Source organism: Salvelinus sp. IW2-2015, linkage group LG14 (genome assembly GCF_002910315.2).
Source record: "Salvelinus sp. IW2-2015 linkage group LG14, ASM291031v2, whole genome shotgun sequence".
Classification (NCBI taxonomy): domain Eukaryota; kingdom Metazoa; phylum Chordata; class Actinopteri; order Salmoniformes; family Salmonidae; genus Salvelinus; species Salvelinus sp. IW2-2015.
In genome coordinates this window covers 19,930,917-19,949,385 of record NC_036854.1, presented here as the reverse complement: position 1 = coordinate 19,949,385, position 18,469 = coordinate 19,930,917, and the positions used below count along the sequence as shown (strand labels likewise).

At 42.7% G+C, this 18,469-nt stretch overlaps 1 protein-coding gene across 4 annotated transcripts; it reads right to left on the bottom strand.

The window, feature by feature from the left end:
- Nucleotides 1-283: 283 nt before the first annotated feature.
- Nucleotides 284-18,349, bottom strand: LOC111973331 (G patch domain-containing protein 2). Of its 4 annotated transcripts, none has more exons than XM_024000652.2 (10): nt 17,982-18,349; nt 16,531-16,774; nt 15,563-16,116; nt 15,250-15,314; nt 12,444-12,620; nt 12,052-12,187; nt 11,852-11,906; nt 11,660-11,724; nt 11,431-11,519; nt 284-2,753 (listed from the first exon to the last, which is right to left on the bottom strand). In XM_024000652.2, exons 1-10 carry the CDS (start codon nt 18,029-18,031, stop codon nt 2,584-2,586), a joined length of 1,605 nt encoding a protein of 534 aa, XP_023856420.1. In that variant the 5' UTR covers nt 18,032-18,349; the 3' UTR covers nt 284-2,583. The 4 variants fall into 4 exon arrangements, with proteins under 4 accessions (XP_023856420.1, XP_023856421.1, XP_023856422.1 ...); XM_024000653.2 differs by having other exon boundaries at nt 15,566-16,116; nt 17,982-18,344; XM_024000654.2 differs by having other exon boundaries at nt 11,867-11,906; nt 17,982-18,339.
- Nucleotides 18,350-18,469: the final 120 nt, after the last annotated feature.

The following is an 18,469-nucleotide window of genomic DNA, read 5'->3' as shown; positions in this document are numbered from 1 at the left end:
GGGGGAGAGGATAGAGAGGAAGTAGAGGACACAGCTCTCCTGCATTCCCATAGATACAGGAATTGCTATAGCAGCCTTGCAGAGAGGGGGAGAGAGGGAGGGAAAGAGAGGCAATGGCATCACGTTTCAGTGAGGTTCTGTGTCAGCATGTGTTTGATKCAAGTGTAGATGTCAATAGAGATATGCAATTTATGAAGCTGTTTTTGGAAAACTGGTATTTTGACGTTTTCTGATACTTTTTTTTTTTGCTTGAGGTGTGTGTAAACAATAACAAACTTGAATATTACTTCTAAACAGTGTTTATTGTTTCAGAGTATCACCACATGTACTTTGTTCCTTCCTGATTGAACTGACATGTAAAACAGTTTTGCACAGTTCTGCTAATAATTGTTAAAGACCAGACCGTGGTAAGAGAAATTGATCTCACATCTGCTCATAATACAAGGGGATTATTTCACACATTACATTGGCAATGGTAACACTTTATTTTACAATCGTATTTCAGTTGGTATTTACCATGTAAATGGAAGAGACTGTAAAATAACTACAGGACTGTAAAGTAGTTCCCTTCGCTTTATAAAACGTCATTGCCTGTGTCCGAATACCTGTAATAGTTCAAAATAGTAGGCATTTTGGGTATGCGAAAAAAAAATCGTTTTATAGTGTGTGATTTTGTATTTATTTAGTATGCTTTAAATGCCATGATGTCATACTCATTTCGTATTTTCATCTAGTAGAATTTGCTGCACATGAGGAAGAGAATCGTCTTGCTAGACAAGAGCTGATAATCAGCTGAGGACGCTTTGTACTAAAATGACCAAACGGCGGGAATCAACGTAATTGCGCATTAGATGGCACATTCTCAGTAGGATGAGACTAGTACAGCTGATATGTTGCTTACTGCATTCGTTTTTAATAAACAGTATGTTCTAAATACTATGTAGTAAAGTGGTATTCAAACTTGGGATATCATTATTTTCTCCAGAATTTCTGGCAACCCCCCTCCCACTCCAAATCTAATGAAACAACCTTAAAATCTGTACATTTCGATTTTTACATCAACAAACAACCTTCAACTCATTACATTTCCATCTTTCTCGTCAAAATGAATAGGAACCAATAAATAMATTTACTCAACATTTTTATATATTGTCACATACAATCATTTCTTGTCCCCCTTCCCCCCAAAGAAAATCTGGGGACTCCATTGCATTGGGGTCACAACCCCGACTTGGAATACCAGATGTAGTACGATTATTACACAGTATGCAATTTAACTAAGTATTGGGCAAGCCAGATTTTGGACACGACCACTGGGAATCATTATTGGAAAGGAGGCATTTCCATGTGATGATTGCTATACATGCATACCAAGCAAGTACAGCGTGATTACTTTTGACTTTTGTTTGGCTTCTTTTTAATAAAATAGACACTATTCTGGAATTGAACATTCTACTTTACAACCATACCATGATTAATTTCCTGAATCATTTACCACACTCTTCCCTCAGGCATACCATCTACACATTGTAACATAACTGACCAATATTCCAAAGAAAGCATGATAGTTTAAATGTAATATATATACCTTACATTAGTGTTATACCAGAGTAACTACAAGTAGTATACATTTAATTACCTTTACCGCATGCACTACTTAGCTACCACTTCAGCCATCACCTTTTTGTACTAACCACAGTAAGTACTAGCTACATAGGTTATACCATTATAGTTACCTTGGAATAATGCCAATGTAATGTGGCATTGCAAAAAATATTTTAAAGCAAATATAACTTCAACCACATGAACACCTAAGAGTGATTTTGATGCTTACAACTATTTTAACCTGAAATACATTTTTGGTCATCCTGTGCAATATCACACAACCATTTGGCTCTGCCATTACTTACAGAAAATGGACCATTGATTGAAGAGAAATTGTATTCTTGTGAAACTGAGCCTTTTAGTGTGTACCGTAGTACACACAATCCAACTATATAGCCTGGCTAGTAGCACACAATCAAACCCAACTACAATGCCTGGTTGTCTTCTCTTCATTCCTTCTCTTTTCCCTGGTATGTTGGACATCAAGTACAAATCTGAGTWWAAAAWAAAWWWTTTTATTTTATTTAACCTTAATTTAAACAGGCAAGTCGGTTAAGAACAAATTCTTATTTACAATGACTGCCTACCCCGGCCAAACCCGGATGACGCTGGGTCAATTGTGCGCCGCCCTATGGGACTCCCAATCACGGCGGATGTGATACGGAACCAGGRACTGTAGTGACGTCTCTTGCACTGAGATGCAGTGCCTTAGACCGCTGCRCCACTCAGGAGCCCTGGTGGGAACCCTAACACTCCATGCACTTCCTCTCTAACCAGGGTTGTGACTTTCCCTATCATAGGATGTTCGTCCTCCTTTAAGTAAAACATTTGCATTTGTTCCTTCTTCCAGCTCTGATGCTCTATCAGTCTTTCTTTCCCAGGAAGTGTTGACCACCATCCTCCCTGCTCTCAGTAGGGTCCATCTCCATCGAGGCCTACTGGCCTGGCCTGTTCAGTTTGGGGCCTAAAGCGTGGAGCTCAGTTAAAACCCAGGCCTGCTCCCTTGGGTCTCTGTGTGGCCCGAACAGGCTCAGTGATGCCCCTGCCCTCCGGACCCAGGCCCATGCCAGGGCTCCAGCCCATACTCTGCAGCATCCGGTTCCCCATGTTGGTCTCTGGGATGGGCYCCACACTCTCACCTACCACCCCTAGAGAAGGAGACATAAAAGAACAGGAACACAGAGTTAMAACAGAGAAGAGATGGAGACATAAAAGGAGAGAACATGTTAGAGGTGGAGGGAGAGATACGTGAAGAGTATTACACTTTACAGACAGACTTTATGGACTTTATAGACCACATACAGAGCCTTCAGAAAGTGTTCATACCCCTTGACTTATWCCACATTTTGTTTTGTTACAGCCTGAATCCAAAATGGGTTAAATTCATGTTCTCTCTCACCCATCTACACACAATACCACATAATAACAAAGTGAAAACATGTTTTTATACATTATYGCAAATGTATTGAAAATTAAATACAGATATATCTCAATACTTTGTAGAACCACCTTTGGCAGCGATTACAGCTGTGAGTCTTTCTGGGTAAGTCTCTGTGAGCTTTCCACACCTGGATTGTGCAACATTTGCCCATTATTCTTTTTTAAATTATTCAAGCGCTGTCAACTTGGTTGTTGATCATTGCTACACAACCATTTTCAGGTTGCGTCATATATATTTTCAAGTAGATTTAAGTTAAAACTGTAACTCGGCCACGGGCTTCTTGGTATCAACTCCAGTGTAGATTCGGCCTTGTGTTTCAGGTTATTCCTTTCCCTGTGTCTGGGGGAAAGCAGACTGAAGTAGGTTTTCCTCTAGGATTTTGCCTGTGCTTAGCTCCATTACGTTTATTTTTATCCTGAAAAACTCCCCAGTTCTTAACGATTACAAGCATACCCATAACATGGGCCACCACTATGCTTGAAAATATGGAGAATGGTACTCAGTAATGTGTTGTATTGGATTTGCCCCAAACATAACACTTTGTATTCAGGGAWATTACTTTAGTGYCTTGTTGCAAACAGGATGCATGTTTTGAAATATTTTATTCTGTACAGGCTTCCTTGTTTTTACTCTGTCAATTAGGTTAGTATTGTGGAACAACTACAATGTTGTTGATTAAACCATTAAACTATGTAACTGTTTCAAAGTCACTCTTGGTCTCATGTTGAAATCCCTGAGCGRTTTCCTTCCTCTTCGACAACTGAGTTAGGAAGGATGCCTGTATCTTTGTAGTGACTGGGTGTATTGATACACAATCCATAGTGTAATTAATAACTTCACCATTCTCAAAGAGATATTGAATGTCTGCTATTTTTTCTATCTCTGCCAATAGGTGCCCTTSTTAGTGAGGCATTGGAAAACCTCCCTGGTGGTTGAATCTGTGTTTGAAATTCACTGCTCGACTGAGGAACCATACAGATAATTGTATGTGTGGGGCTGTACCTGATGAGGTAGTCATTCAAAAATCATGTTAAACACTTGTTGCAGAGTGAKTCCATAACAAAGGGGTTGAATACTTATTCACTCTAGATATTTCAGCTTTTCATTTGTAATTAGTTTGTWAAAATTTAGGAAACCACAATTCCACTTTGACATTACGGGGTATTTATTGTGTGTGAGCCAGTGACAACAAATTTCAATTGAATCATTTTCCAATTTAGGCTGTAACACAACAAAATTAGGAAAAAGTCAAGGGGTWTCTGAAGGCACTGTATATTGTTTGTAAAAAAATTATAATAATCAGGCAATCATACAGTCCCATTTTTACCMCATTGCCGTAATAAGCCTTTTATACCGCCCGTGCACATGTTGGCAAGTTAAGGAGTGGGAGTAGGCATGGGCCGATGTGGGTGGAAGTCTATTTTAATAAATCAATTGCACATACAGTGCATTCGCAAAGTATTCAGACCCCTTGACTTTTCCCAAATTGCTACGTTACAGCCTTATTCTAAAAGGGATTAAATACATGTTTCCCTCACCAATCTACACACACACACACAATACCCCATAATGACAAAGCAAAAACAGGTTTAGTCATTTTTGGACATTTATAAAAAATTTAAAACTGAAAAACCAACTTTACATAAGTATTCAGTACTTTGTTGAAGCACCTTTGCCCACGATTACAGCCTCAAGTATTTTTGGGTATGATGCTACAAGCTTGGCACACCTGTATTTGGGGAGTTTCTCACAGTCTTCTCTGCAGATCCTCTCAAGCTCAGTCAGGTTGGATGGGGAGAGTCGCTGCACAGCTATTTTCAGGTCTCTCCAAAGATGTTCGATCGGGTTCAAGTCCTGGCTCTGGCTGGGCCACTCAAGGACATTCAGATATTTCTCCCGAAGCCACTCTGTCTTGGCTGTGTGCTTAGGGTCGTTGTCCTGTTGGAAGGTGAACCTTCACCCCAGTCTGAGGTCCTGAGTGCTCTGGGGCAGGTTTTCATCAAGGATCTCTCTGTTCTTTGCTCTGCTCATATTCCCCCTCAATCCTGACTAGTCTCCCAGTCCCTGCCTTTCAAAAACATCCCCACAGCATGATGCTGCCACCACCATGCTTCACCGTAGGGATGGTGCCAGGTTTCCTCCAGACGTGACGCTTGGCATTCAGGCCAAAGAGTTCAATCTTGATTTCATCAGACCAGAGAATCTTGTTTCTCATGGTCTGAGAGTCCTTTAGGTGCCTTTTGGCAAACTCCACGCRGGCTCATGTGCCTTTTACTGGGCAGTGGCTTCTGTCTGGCCACTCTACCATAAAGGCCTGATTGGTGGAGTGCTGCAGAGATTGTTGTCCTTCTGTAAGGTTCGTCCATCTCCGCAGAGGAACCCTGGAGCTCTGTCAGAGTGACCTTAGGGTTCTTGGTCACCTCCCTGACCAAGGCCCTTCTCCCCCAACTGCTCAGTTTGGCCGGGCGGCCAGCTCTAGGAAGTCTTGGTGGTTCCAGACTTCTTCCATTTAAGAATGATGGAGGCCACTGTGTTCTTGGGGACCTTCAATGCTGCAGAAATGTTTTGCTACACATCCCCAGATCTGTGCCTCGATACAATCCTGTCTCAGGGCCCTTTGGACAATTCCTTCAACCTCATGGCTTGGTTTTTGCTCTGACATGCACTGTCACCTGTGTGACCTCATATAGACAGGTGTGTGCCTTTCCAAATCATGTCCAATCAATTGAGTTTACCACAGGTGGACTCCAATCAAGTTGTTGAAACATCTCAAGGATGATAAATGGAAACAGGATGCACCTGAGCTCAATTTAAAGTCTCATAGCAAAGGGTCTGAATAGTTATGTAAATAAGGTATTTTTGTTTAATAAATGTGCAAACATTTCTAAAAACCTGATATTTTGAAACAGAGCCCAAGCCCATGCTTTTTTTAAATCCACGTTTCATCTCTTTCCTACCCTCACTCCRCTTCGTTATGGAACAGGTGTAGGGTYTTACATTGAGAATATTCAACAGGATAACGATAGAAAATAATAGCATATCTATATTTTTTAAAGAATGCGAGTCTTGTGTACATATTTCACAACCTCCACGGGCTTTTGGAGTTGCCTTTACGCAATTAACCCAAATAATAGGCCTACATTTGAATTAGGCTACATTATTACATGCTAAATGTTTTCTGTCCAATATGATAGATGAGTAAACGAATAGACGAGCTGCCACCTCCACTTATTTGCCCAGCCAGTGAATAAACCAAATATACAGACGGAGATTCACTGAAACAAAATCACATTGATGGATTAAGACAAGTCACCGGCTTTTGGTCAGGAGTATATGGGATCAATATCATGCCAAATGTATTCACAAAGGTAAATCACCAATCCACAAATGTAAATCCCCAAATGTAAATCACTGTAAGGTTCTGTATTTATTTTCTAAACCTTGTATTCTTGAACGTAGCCCTGTTTGTGTTATTGAACGTAGCCGTGTTTCTTTGTGTTCTTGAACGTAGCCCTGTCTTTCATTTTTGTTCATTGATTTTACCTGTGTTAGTTACTCACCTGGTCTCATCAGCTCCTTATTTAGTTCAGTTCATTCTGTTTGTGCCTTTGTGAGGTATTGTTCGTTTTGACTTTACTAAGCCTTTTCTTAGCTTGTTTGTGAGAACCAGTTATAGCCTTCTGTCCTAGTTTTGAGTCACCTGCCTGTTTGCCTACCTGTGTATGACCATTGCCTGCCTGTGACCACGATTCCTGCCTTCAGYGAAGGTGAAATAAACACCTGCCGCGCTCTGCGCGTGAATCTACACCTTTTTCTCCCCGAGTATTCACTACAATCACCAATCCACAAATGCAATTCACTATCCACAAACAAACATATTTTGATTTCTATTTGTAAATCAATATATTGCATTATATTGGAAATGACCTGCATATTTGCAGTTGTAAAAAAAATCTAATGCAATACATCGATTTACAAATACACATCAAAAGGTGTTTGTTTGTGGATAGCGATTTACATTTGTGGATAGCGATTTACATTTGTGGAAAGTGATTTACATTTGTGGATTGGTGATTTATATTTGTGAATACATTCAGCATGACATTGATCCCATAGGAGTAGGCCTAGGCTACTGAACGATTGCGAGTGAAAAGCWAAATAATCCACTTGTTAAACTACATAACATGCAGGCAAATTGTTCTGATTAGTGCTAATAAATGAGTCAATTAGACAAGATGATCCCAAGCAGCACTCATCTCAACATAGATAACACTTCCACAGCCTCACTGTAACCTAACCAATATCCAAATGGCGATTCAGTGTAAATAAAATCTGACATTGATTGATTTATCAAGACCCCTCGCTTGTCTCAAAGCAGTGCGAAACGGTGCTGAAATAGTTGACCAAACGCAGTTAGGCTATTATAACAATAGGATGACTTTGGGAGTTTCAATAAGCAACAATTCTTTGCCTTCAAATACATTAGCCTACTTTATTCAATATTCCATCCAGTTGTGGTTAAGAAAACAGTGCTAAAGGCTATGTGAAGAGATGGCTGAAGTGACATTCCTCGCAATGTTTAGAGCTGCCAGAAGGATGGTAACAGCCTAGTAGTAACTGGTGCTGCCTAGTAGCCATCAAGAGCTTAAGAGCGTAGTGCGTGCCAATGCCGCCTCAGCATTACGGCTACATTTCATACTAAGCCGTTGGGCAGAACTTTACCGCAATCATGACTAGATTGGTTCGTGGAAATAAACATTTAGGCTTTGGCGGAAAAAAGTCGGCGGGATGCTAAAGTATGTTAGAGGGAGACATAAGAGGAGAGGGAAAGAGAGAACAGGAAGGAGACCGGAAGAACAAGAGAAGAGTAGAGCAGATGATCTTGATGAAGGCTTATTGATTAGGCTCAATGGGYTGAAAAAGCTACAGTAATTAACCCCTGAACTCTACCTCTAACCCAATGAATCAGCTGAGGCCTGCTCTACAATGATTGGGTCACAAAATACATCTTGTCTCGCTTCTTTTTCCTTGACCTTTACGCACAGTGCCTTCAGAAAGTACTAATTACACATTTTGTTGTGTTATAGCCTGAATTCAAATTGGATCAAATAAATAAAACATCTCACCAACTACACACAATACCCCATAATGACAAAGTGAGAACAAGTTTTAAGAAATGTTTGCTAATTTATTGAAAATGAAATACAGAAATATCTCATTAACACAAATATTCACACCCCTTTGCTATGACACTCCAAATTGAGTTCAGGTGCATCAAATTTCTTTTGATAATCCTTGAAATGTCACTGCAACTTGATTGGAGTCCACCTGTGGCCAATTCAATTGTTTGGACATGATTTAGAAAGAAACACACCTGTCTATTTAAGGTTCCACAGTTGACAGTGCATGTCAGAGGGAATTGTGGAGACGAAGACGGCAGAAGAAGTGGATGCTGAGTTGGAATTAAGCAGCGTGTCGAGTAAATCTGGTGAAGACGAATGTTCTGAATGGACAACAGTAGTATTGAAAACTGGAACAAAAAGGAAATTGTCTGAAATTGGAGTAGAGGACACGTGTGTAAATGAATCGCTTCTTGTTGGAATGCGTTTGTTGAGTAAGGATGTGTTTGTTGAGTAAGAATGTGTTTGTTGAGTAAGGATGTGTTTGTTGAGTAAGGATGTGTTTGTTGAGTAAGGATGCGTATGTGGGAAACCCGATTGAGGTGTCAAATGGTGAGTATGTCAGAGTGACCAGGAGTGGTCTTATTTTGATTAATAGTTTTTCTGAAGAGCAGAAGAAGATTGCAGTGGGCTTCAAAAGAATCCAGACAACAGAAGTTGTGTGTTTTGAACTTCGGAGTAGAGCACCAGTCAAAGGAGTCATCTCAGGGGTGACGACAGATGTTMAAGTTGAATACCTGAAGAGAATTCCTAGTGTGGTTGGTGCCCAGCGTCTGATCCGCTGGGTGAATGGAGAGAAAAAAGTCTGTCGGTCCTGTTGTTTACCTACGCATGTGAAACTTGGTTATTGAAGCTATGCCGTAAGAGCTTTCGTCGCCAAACCACTGTAGTGTAAGAATTGTAAAGGATTGGGCCATGTTTCAAGTGTGTGCAGACGAACAGAGTATAGTGAAGAAAGGTGTGTAGAAGGATAACGGTGATGCAATTGTGGTGGGGATCATGATCCTGAGTTCCTGGAGTGCCCTGTAAGGGTGAAGGAAATTGAGGTGGCTAAAGTTAGAGGTCAATTGACTCTACTATGCGGAGGCGATTAAAATAATTGAGAAAACAAGTGGTGCTTGTGAAGAGATGGTAGTGGATACAACACAGCCTGTAGTAAATGTTTACTGCCAGACATAATATACCCTGTGTGTTAAAGGTGGATTTTGTTGCATTCACTGCCACAGTCAAACTATACAGCACAAGCCTCAAAGTCAATGAAACTAGACATTATTGTGCCTGTAGCAGAAACGTTTTTGGGACTCAAGRATTTTACATCGAAAGACTTGCAAGGGGTACTGGTGTTGGAAGACCCGCCTTCCCAGGTTCCCCTTGAGCCTGTGTCGGGATCAAATCTGTTTTATTTATTTATTTTTAACAGAGAAGTTGTTTTATTTTTTGGGGGGTTGTTTTTTGGGAGGAATCCTGTTTCCATCCCGCATAGTAGGTAGCGGGATGCACATTAAATTGTGTGATCGCCAATATACCATAGAAGAAGTGCATGTCAGAGCAGAAACTATAACATGAAGTCCAAGGAACTGTCCATAGATCTCCAAGATAGAATTGTGATGAGGCATATATCTGGGGAAGGCTATACAATAATTTATAGAGTGTTGAAAGTCTCCATCATTGGGAAATTGAAATAATATGGAACTACCCAGACTCTGGCTAGAGCTGGCCGTCCGACCAAACTGAGCAATCGGGCAACAAGGACCGTGGTCAGGAAGGTGACCAAGAACCTAACGACCACCAAAACTACAGAGTTCCTTAGCTGAGATGGGAGAACCTGCCAGGACAACAGTCTCTACAGCACCTTCACCAATCTGGGCTTTATGGGAGAGTGGCTAGACAGAAGTCACGCCTAAGAAAAAGGCACATGAAAGCACACCTGGAGTTTGCAAAAAGGCACATGAAAGACTCTGAGATCATAACGCAAAATATTCTGTAGTCTGATGAGACAAATTAGATTCTTTGTCCTGAATGGAGAAAGACAGGTGATGAGCTGTGCCTGGTTAACGCCATCCCTACCGTGAAGCATGGTGGTGGCAGCATCATGCTATGGGGATACTTTTCAGTGGTAGGGACTGGGAGACTGGTAAGGATAGAGGGAACAATGAATGCAGCCAAATACAGGCAAATCCTTGATGAGAATCTGATTCAGAACGCAAACGACAGACTGGGGCGAAGATTTATGTTTCGACAGGACAATGACCCYAAGCATACAGCCAAAGCAACACTGGAATGGCTTCAGAACAAGAATGTGAAAGTCGTTGAGWGGCCCAGTCAAAGCCCAGAGTTGAATCCCATTGAAACTCTGTAGAAAGACTTAAAGATTGCTGTTCACTGCCGCTCCCCATCTAACTTAACAGAGCTTGAGAAAATCTGTAAGGARGAATGGGAGAAAATCCCCAAATCCAGATGTCCGAAGCTGATACAGACATACCCAAGACRACTCAAAGCTGCAATCACCGCCAAAGATGCTTCTACAAAGTATCGACTCAGGGGTGTGAATACTTATGTAAATGGGRTTTCTGTATTTAATTTTSAATAAATTAGCAACATTTTCTAAAAACATGTTTTGACTTTGTCATTATGGGTTATTGTGTGTAGATTGGTGAGGAAAAAAATCTATGTAATCCATTTTGAATTCCGGCTRTAACGCAACAAATGTGGAATAAGTCCAGGGGTACGAATACTTTCTGAAGGCACTGTAACAATGAGAGGTGTGGGCAATAGAGCAGACTCCTGTTGCATGACTTCAAGTTGTAGCCATTGGTATACACTCCTTTTTATCCTCTTCCTAGAACCAAGATGGGCACCTGACCAAGACRTATTAACCCTTTATATCCCCAGTCTCATTCCCTTTCCTGGTATTAACATTTTCCACTCCCCTAAAACACACTAACAGAGGTAGAAAGAGGTGAAGGGGAGCAGGAGCGTTCTGTGATACACAGCCGTGATTGGCTTAGGGTTAATCTGGTATCTCTCTGTGACTGCAGAGCCTGCCAGCTGACTGATGTCCAACCTAGGTTAGGGAGGAAGGGTGAAGGGGTCAAGAGCTAAAGCTGGTTAACGACCGGGGATGGAGGGGTTGGGGGGGTGGGTGTGTGTGTGTGTGTGTGTGTGTGTAAGTGAGTGCAGTAGTGTGTGTCAGAAAGAGTTTACCTGTGGGTGGAGGTAAGCCAAGGGGTGCTGCTTTGCGTCTCCTCTTGACTTCCCCCGTACACAGAGACCCCAGGTGACCACTCGTCTGTCTGTAGAACCACAACCAGAAAATAAGAATCATTCATTAGCATCCATGTGTTGGCAACATCCTAGAAACAATGTACTGTTGTGGATGGAACAACTGTATAATTTGTGAGATCATTTGTTGATTGGATCATTCCTAATGTACCTGCTGGCTGTTTTCACTGAGCAGCTCCTCCGATGCCCTCTGTCTGTCCGTGAGTCCCAGTGCATCTAGAGAGACAGAGAGAATATACTAACAGCTATTAGCAAATGTAAAATACCTCTATCTGGGCATTATCAGCCAAAACTGTTCAACAGTCGGTACTGTTTTGAAAGTGCAGCTAGGCGGTGAACTAACAGAAGCATGTCTTACTTGTCCGTGTTCTCGTCTAGACCCCGGACTAAACCACGGGCTGTGAACGACACATAGGTTTGTTTAGTTTATTTGCACACAGTCAAGTCAAATATAGAAAAAAACTGAATAAGGGAAAAAAGAAACAAAGTGTAGACAAGTATTCTACAAGTCAGGTGACTGTGAGGGTTGTAAGGTAGACTGACTCGTGTGAGTGGGCATGTGAGTGGGGGGGGTCCTGGTGGTGTCGTCCCAGCCGCTCATTGAAGGCCTGTCCTGGGCTGCCCTGGGAATCGTGGCCCTGGTGCACACCATGCAGCCAGCTCAGCCTGGCCTGGAACCCTGCCACAGYAGAGACAGCATAGTGCACACATCATAGACTGGAATAGGAGAAACACTATGGCAGCTGTAGAGGCTACAAGACAAACCCTTTGCAGTAGCTGCCCCCTACTGGCCAAATGACAGGTCACAATAGACTTTGGGTAACTCGTTCTACTATCTTGCAAAGAAAAACAGAGACAAGTGGGGGACTAGTAATCAAAATGGTACTGGGCTCAGAGATACAAACAAACAAACCCAAAGGTCTGGGTCCAGCTACCTCTCTGTGCCCCGGGGCTCATGATGGGGAAGGATCCGGTGAGGATGCTGTTGAAGACAGGGTCAGCCAGGTCCAGTTCCTCCCCTGCCTCTCTCTCCCACCAGGGAATCACCCCCGCCACCCCACATGCTCCCCCCAGGTCCCCCTCATAGAACCAGTCACTCTGCTCATCATCAGCTGGGAGACGGGAAGAGGTTAGAAGTTAACGGTCAGGGTTTGGAAAATAGTTTTCATACAAAACATTTACTCATTTAGATTTTGGACCAATCTTTTTCAAGACACACCTTTTTATCCTTGTTGATAACACTGCTATAAATGACATGGGACGGCAGGTGTTGAATATTTTGTTAAAGCCTAACTTAGATATGTTTCCGATTATAATTTCTGACTTTTGGAAGGCGATTTGTTAGTCAACTTGTAAATAATTAGATACATGCAGCTTCTCTCATGGCATAACTTGTTGATCTAAAAGAATCGGTACTCACAAGAATAAATGTCATAAATTATAGAATTAATGCATTAATAATCTAGTTGACACATCCATTTCCGATTCTCTCACAGACCAAGATGTTTAGGGATCAGGGAGAAAAGCTCTAACACAAGGTAATGATTCTTCCCACGCAAAAWTTTCAAAGGACAGGTTGAAATTAAGGCTGTGAAAATTATCCGGAWGTTTCGAATAAGACTTCAGTTCGTCTTGGATGAATAATTTTATGTGATTTAAATACTGTCTGCATTCATAAAAGTGTCAATCACAAAAGATTGCACATTTGCACGCAGCCTCTACCCATCCCACTTGCATTCGCTGAAGAGATGCTGAAAGAAAAAAAAACTAACTAATTTCTCCATTCCTGTTCCTGAGACAAAATGTATGCTTGGTTTATCATTGCACTGCAAGAAATACTTCTTCACAAGTACATTTTATATTAGGCTACATGTGACAGGTTATAGGCATGAATTTAACCCATCTCAAGTTCAAAGGTGTGGTAAACCAGGTGGTGTCTTTAGATCCTCGAAAAGTTCTACAGCTGCACCATTGAGAGCATCTTGACTGGCTGCATCATGTCTTAGTATGGAAACTGCAAGGCACCCGACCACAAGGTGCTACAGAGGGTGATGAGTATGGCCCCCTTTTCTATTTCTATCTATCTTTAACTCTACATAGTTAGAAAGGGACACGTAAGTAAGCATTTCACTGTTAGTCTACACCTGTTATTTACAAAGCATGTGACCAATAAAATGTTATTTGATCCAGTTCCTCTATACCAGGCGGTATCAGAGAACAAAGACTACAGCCACCCAAGCCAAAGATTGTTCTCTCTGCTACCACACGGCAAGCAGTACCAGTGTACCAAGTCTGGAACCAACAGGACCCTGAACAGCTTCTACCCCTGATACATAAGACTGCTAAACAAGGCTGATAAATAGCTAATCAAATGGCTACCCAGACTACCTACATTGAACCTTGTTTGCACTAACTCTATGCACATGTAACAGGGTTATATTGGTGCTTCCCATTGCCACTTTATTGTTAAGCCAATGAGTTTTTGGTTTTATTTTTGTCTTGCCTTCACCTACTCAACATGGCATCTTATTGGCTGGTTTGCGTAGCTTGCTTACGAGGGAGGATGTTTCAGTTAGAATCGTCCCAGTGAACAAGCACCAAACCAGCGGTAAGTTGTTGGTTGCAAAGCATTGTACGTCAAAAGTGATTTTTATACTCCCAAGTGATTATTTAAATGTACAATTTATATCAATTTGTTTGTAAATGTTATTCGAACATCACACATAAGGTGCAGCGTTTTTTGGTGAATATTTGTTGTGCATTTTGTTGTAGAGAATTCCCGCTAATACTAGCTAGCAACTTACTGTCTGGWGGGGGGKTTCGTATATTTTGTACAGTGCGTAAGTGCAGAGTTGGACGGTGAGCCGTGCATTGCATGACGTGCAATTTTGTGCTGTTTCTATCAGGTACATTGTTCAAAATATTATATTGTAATTGTTGTATTATTTTGGTAACTACATTCCCAGTGAACAAGCACCAAACCAGCGTGCGTAAGTGCAGAGTTGGATGGTGAGCCATGCATTGCATGACGTGCAATTTTGTGCTGTTTCTATCAGGTACATTGTTCAAAATATTATATATTGTAATTGTTGTATTATTTTGGTAACTACATTCCCAGTGAACAAGCACCAAACCAGCGTGCGTGAGTACAGAGTTGGATGGTGAGCCGTGCATTGCATGACGTGCAATTTTGTGCTGTTTCTATCAGAATAAAGCTCCATGACTGGTGCTACAAGTTGGAGTTCGTGTCGATGATTGATTGTACACAACGCAAGAAGAGTACTGTTACCCACACACACTCACACTGACCCCCCAACACACAATACATACACCCACACACATAACACACATGTATACTACATACTGAGGCYACACWCACACACACTATCACACTCACCACATATACTGCTGCTATTGTCAATTATCTCTCCTGTTGTCTAGTCACTTTACCCCTACCTATATGTACATAGCTACCTCAATTACCTCGTCCCACTGCACATCGACTCGGTACTGCTGGTATATAGGCATGTTATTTTTACTCATTATTGTTATTCACTGTGTAATWATTCCTTGTGTCACTATTTATATTTTTATCTTTAACTCTGCATTGTTGAAAAAGGACCCGTAAGCGTTTCACTTTTAGTCTACACCTGTTTTTTTATGAAGCATGTAACAATAAAAATGATACTCCGCCATTCCTGTAAATAACAAGATTTGGTGGCCAGCAAAATAGATGGTTACCTTGCCTCCCCTCGTCATTGGTGTACAGTCCACCATCGCTACTGTTGCTGACACTGCTGGTCTCACTAACAGAGAGAGACAAAGGAGAAAATATGGGGTGTGAGGAGAGGTGATAGGAAAAGAAGAGAACAATCTGAAATCAATTTCCATTAACCATCATACAAGGAAAACTCTCAGAAAGATGAAGCTATGGGGAGAATAACCTAGCAAACAAGTCTCCTAAATACTGCTTTCCTACCAGGTGAGCATACCTGTGAACGTATAGGCCTACACCAAGGAGCAGGGAAACACAGCAGACAAGAGAAACACTAACCACCTGTCACTCATGTCCTCGTCTGAGCCCTTCTGCTCCTCAAACTCCATCTTGTCCTTGGGCCCCGCCTGCCCCATWATGGCGTCCTCACTCTCCACCACCACCCCTTCATCAGTCGCCTCCAGCCCCAGCCTGTGGGCAGCCAGTTTCCTCTTCTTTACCCTGCTTTTCCCTCTTCCAACCCCACCACCACCACCAACGACGAGCTCCATCCCCGCCCTGCCTTCAGCCACGCTCACCCCAGGGATCCTGCACCCTGCATGGGGCTTGGGGACGGGTGGGGGCCCTAGCATGGGGGTGTTGCTACTGGAGGTCTCCGGCTCCAGAGGGGGGTCCACGGCCATGCGTTTGACCTTGCGCCGTCGCCTCAAACTACGGGACCCCTCTGCACCCGGCACTCCTCCTAGGTCCTCCTGCCAGATGGGGCGCTTGGCACGCCCTGTGTCGGGGTTCAGGGGGGTACGGCGCTTGGGCCCCAGCTGCTCATCAGAGTCGCTGTTATCACGGGCGTGGCTGTTGCTGCTGGCAATACCGCCTGTGGTGGTGCGGTAGTCCTGAGAGGAAATGAGCGAGGAAGAGAAGGAGAGCGAGGAAGAGAAGGAGAGCAAGAGGAAAGACAAAAACGGTTAGCCAAAGAGACGTTCAGAAAGTCAAACATTTTTACATACACTCTTATCCAGAACGACTTACAGGAGACATTAGGGTTAAGTGCCTTGCTCAAGGGCACATCAACAGATTATTTTCACTTAGTTGGCTCGAGATTTGAACCAGCAACCTTTCATTTACTGGCCCAATGCTCTTAACCACTAGGCTACCTAGCTTAGACAGTAAAACTGACAGTATCTGTTATCTTAAGGAATCTGCTTACTGTACTTTCCTGGGGGAAAAAAGCAGTTACCAAAGGAACTATTCCTTTACAATAACAACAAGACCATTTCATTAAGGGCCTACCCAGACCCCCTCCCCACCTTGTGTTCGTCCAGGCTGGACTCAGATCCCTCACTGAGGTGGCCAGTCTCCCAGGGTGGGTGGGGGTTGTCAGATCGTCTCTTCCTCCCACGACGTTTCCGGGCCTGTCTCTTCAGCAGGCAGCCTACAGCCAGCGCGTGGTCCCCCCCATCCCCGAAGCCCCCCCGCGCCGCCTGCTCCGAGCTCTCCTCCAGCGCCGACACCAGGTCATGGACCAGCTCGTCCATCGTCCGGCTAAAGTGCCTGGGGAAGGAGAGAAAGGAGGTATGAATGTGTAACAAACAGTGAAGAATTTAATTTGTGTGTGTGTTGTGAAGGCTCATGTCCTCATCCATAACCTCTTGCCACGCCTTTCCCCCTGGCCACACTCCACCACAACTGTCTCCACTCTGCTCATTAGCACCCGTGTCTATTTAAGCAATAGTGTTCCCTCCAAACTTGCTTATTCCTGTTGGTGACTGTATGAGGTGGCCATCCTATATTTTTTATTTCCATGGTGTGTGTGTGGCTGTACTTTCCATTGTTGGCGCACATTTGTAAATGTTAACATTAAGATCCTTGGAGTTTGTCAAAGTGTATATGCTGCTGCCATAYTTAGTACAATTTCCTGCCAGTCCAGTATGTAAGATCCTCAGTTTGTTTGATACACTTCGGTTTATTCTGCTTTTTGCACTTGTCTGTCATGCTTGTATGTTAACGTGTTACCTCCCGCTTGTATTTCCCTAGTAAACTACATTATCCTGCAACCTTTCCCCATGTGCTCCTGCCTGTGTTCAATACAACCCTACTATCTGGATTCTTGCTTAATCTGCATTAAGTTGTCGATGTGGCATTCTGAACTCTAAACCAGTCAACCTCCTTATACAATCCACTTTTTTTTGTGTACAGCCTAGTGTGTATCCTATTAAGTGTCAATGTGAAACTGTCTCATGAGACCAGGGCTGTATTCATTACGCTGATTCTGCTGCACAATCTTTCGTAACGAAAACCTGTTTATATTGGGCAAATTCATGTYGGTRCCTCGTTCCGTTTGCTCTGATTCTTAACTTTCGTTACAAGGCRTAATTAATACACCCCTGGCATCTTATGATCTGTAACGGAAGGTGTTCCCGTGTGTATGTGCCAGCTAGCTATTAGCTGCAACAAAATGTTGGCTGAACTTGCATGCAAGACTTGTGCTAGACGGCCAGGCACAATCCATGGAGATCTGGCCTCRTTTTAAAAGCTAACGCGTTGGCTAAGTCGCAAAAGAAAAGCTAGTTAACTTTGATTAGCTAAATCTAGACCGACAACCCAATTTGGGCAGTCAGACGTTAATGATCCATTTAGCTGACAATGTCAACATCTGATCGTTAGCTAGGTAACGTTAACCGATTAACGTTGGCACTGTCGTTTCATCAAAATACGTTAGGCAGGGGTGCTATGCTAGCCATGATTTGACATCACTTACCAGCTGGTTCCCGCTTTACCGATGGTCTTTAAATTAGCTTCACGGAACATTAAAGCCCCTCAAAGCCGGTTACTTTTAACCAAAAACAAAGGGGACCCGTCTAAAGCTAGCTAATAAAGCTTGCTAGTACATATGCGAAAGCAGTCAACACAATTCATTCTGTGGTGTGGTTGACTAACAAGTATTAACGTTAATTGCACATTACTGCCACCTACTGTACCGGTGTCACTAGCTTTGTGGTAGATTATATGATCCAGAAAATAAACCGCAGTGGGTCAATTTCCGCAACTAAACGCGTGGAAACTCGAGGCTCAACTTCTCTGCTGTTTTGGTGCCCTGGCTACCGTGACGAGAACCCATGCGATGATGCACAGATTTCGAAGTGTTGCATTTTGCTCATATCAACGGGTGCGTTTTGAGTGGTAARGCTGACGCAACCGACTGTGGACTAGTCTGAGGTGCATCTGCGGACACTAATGTGGTTTTCC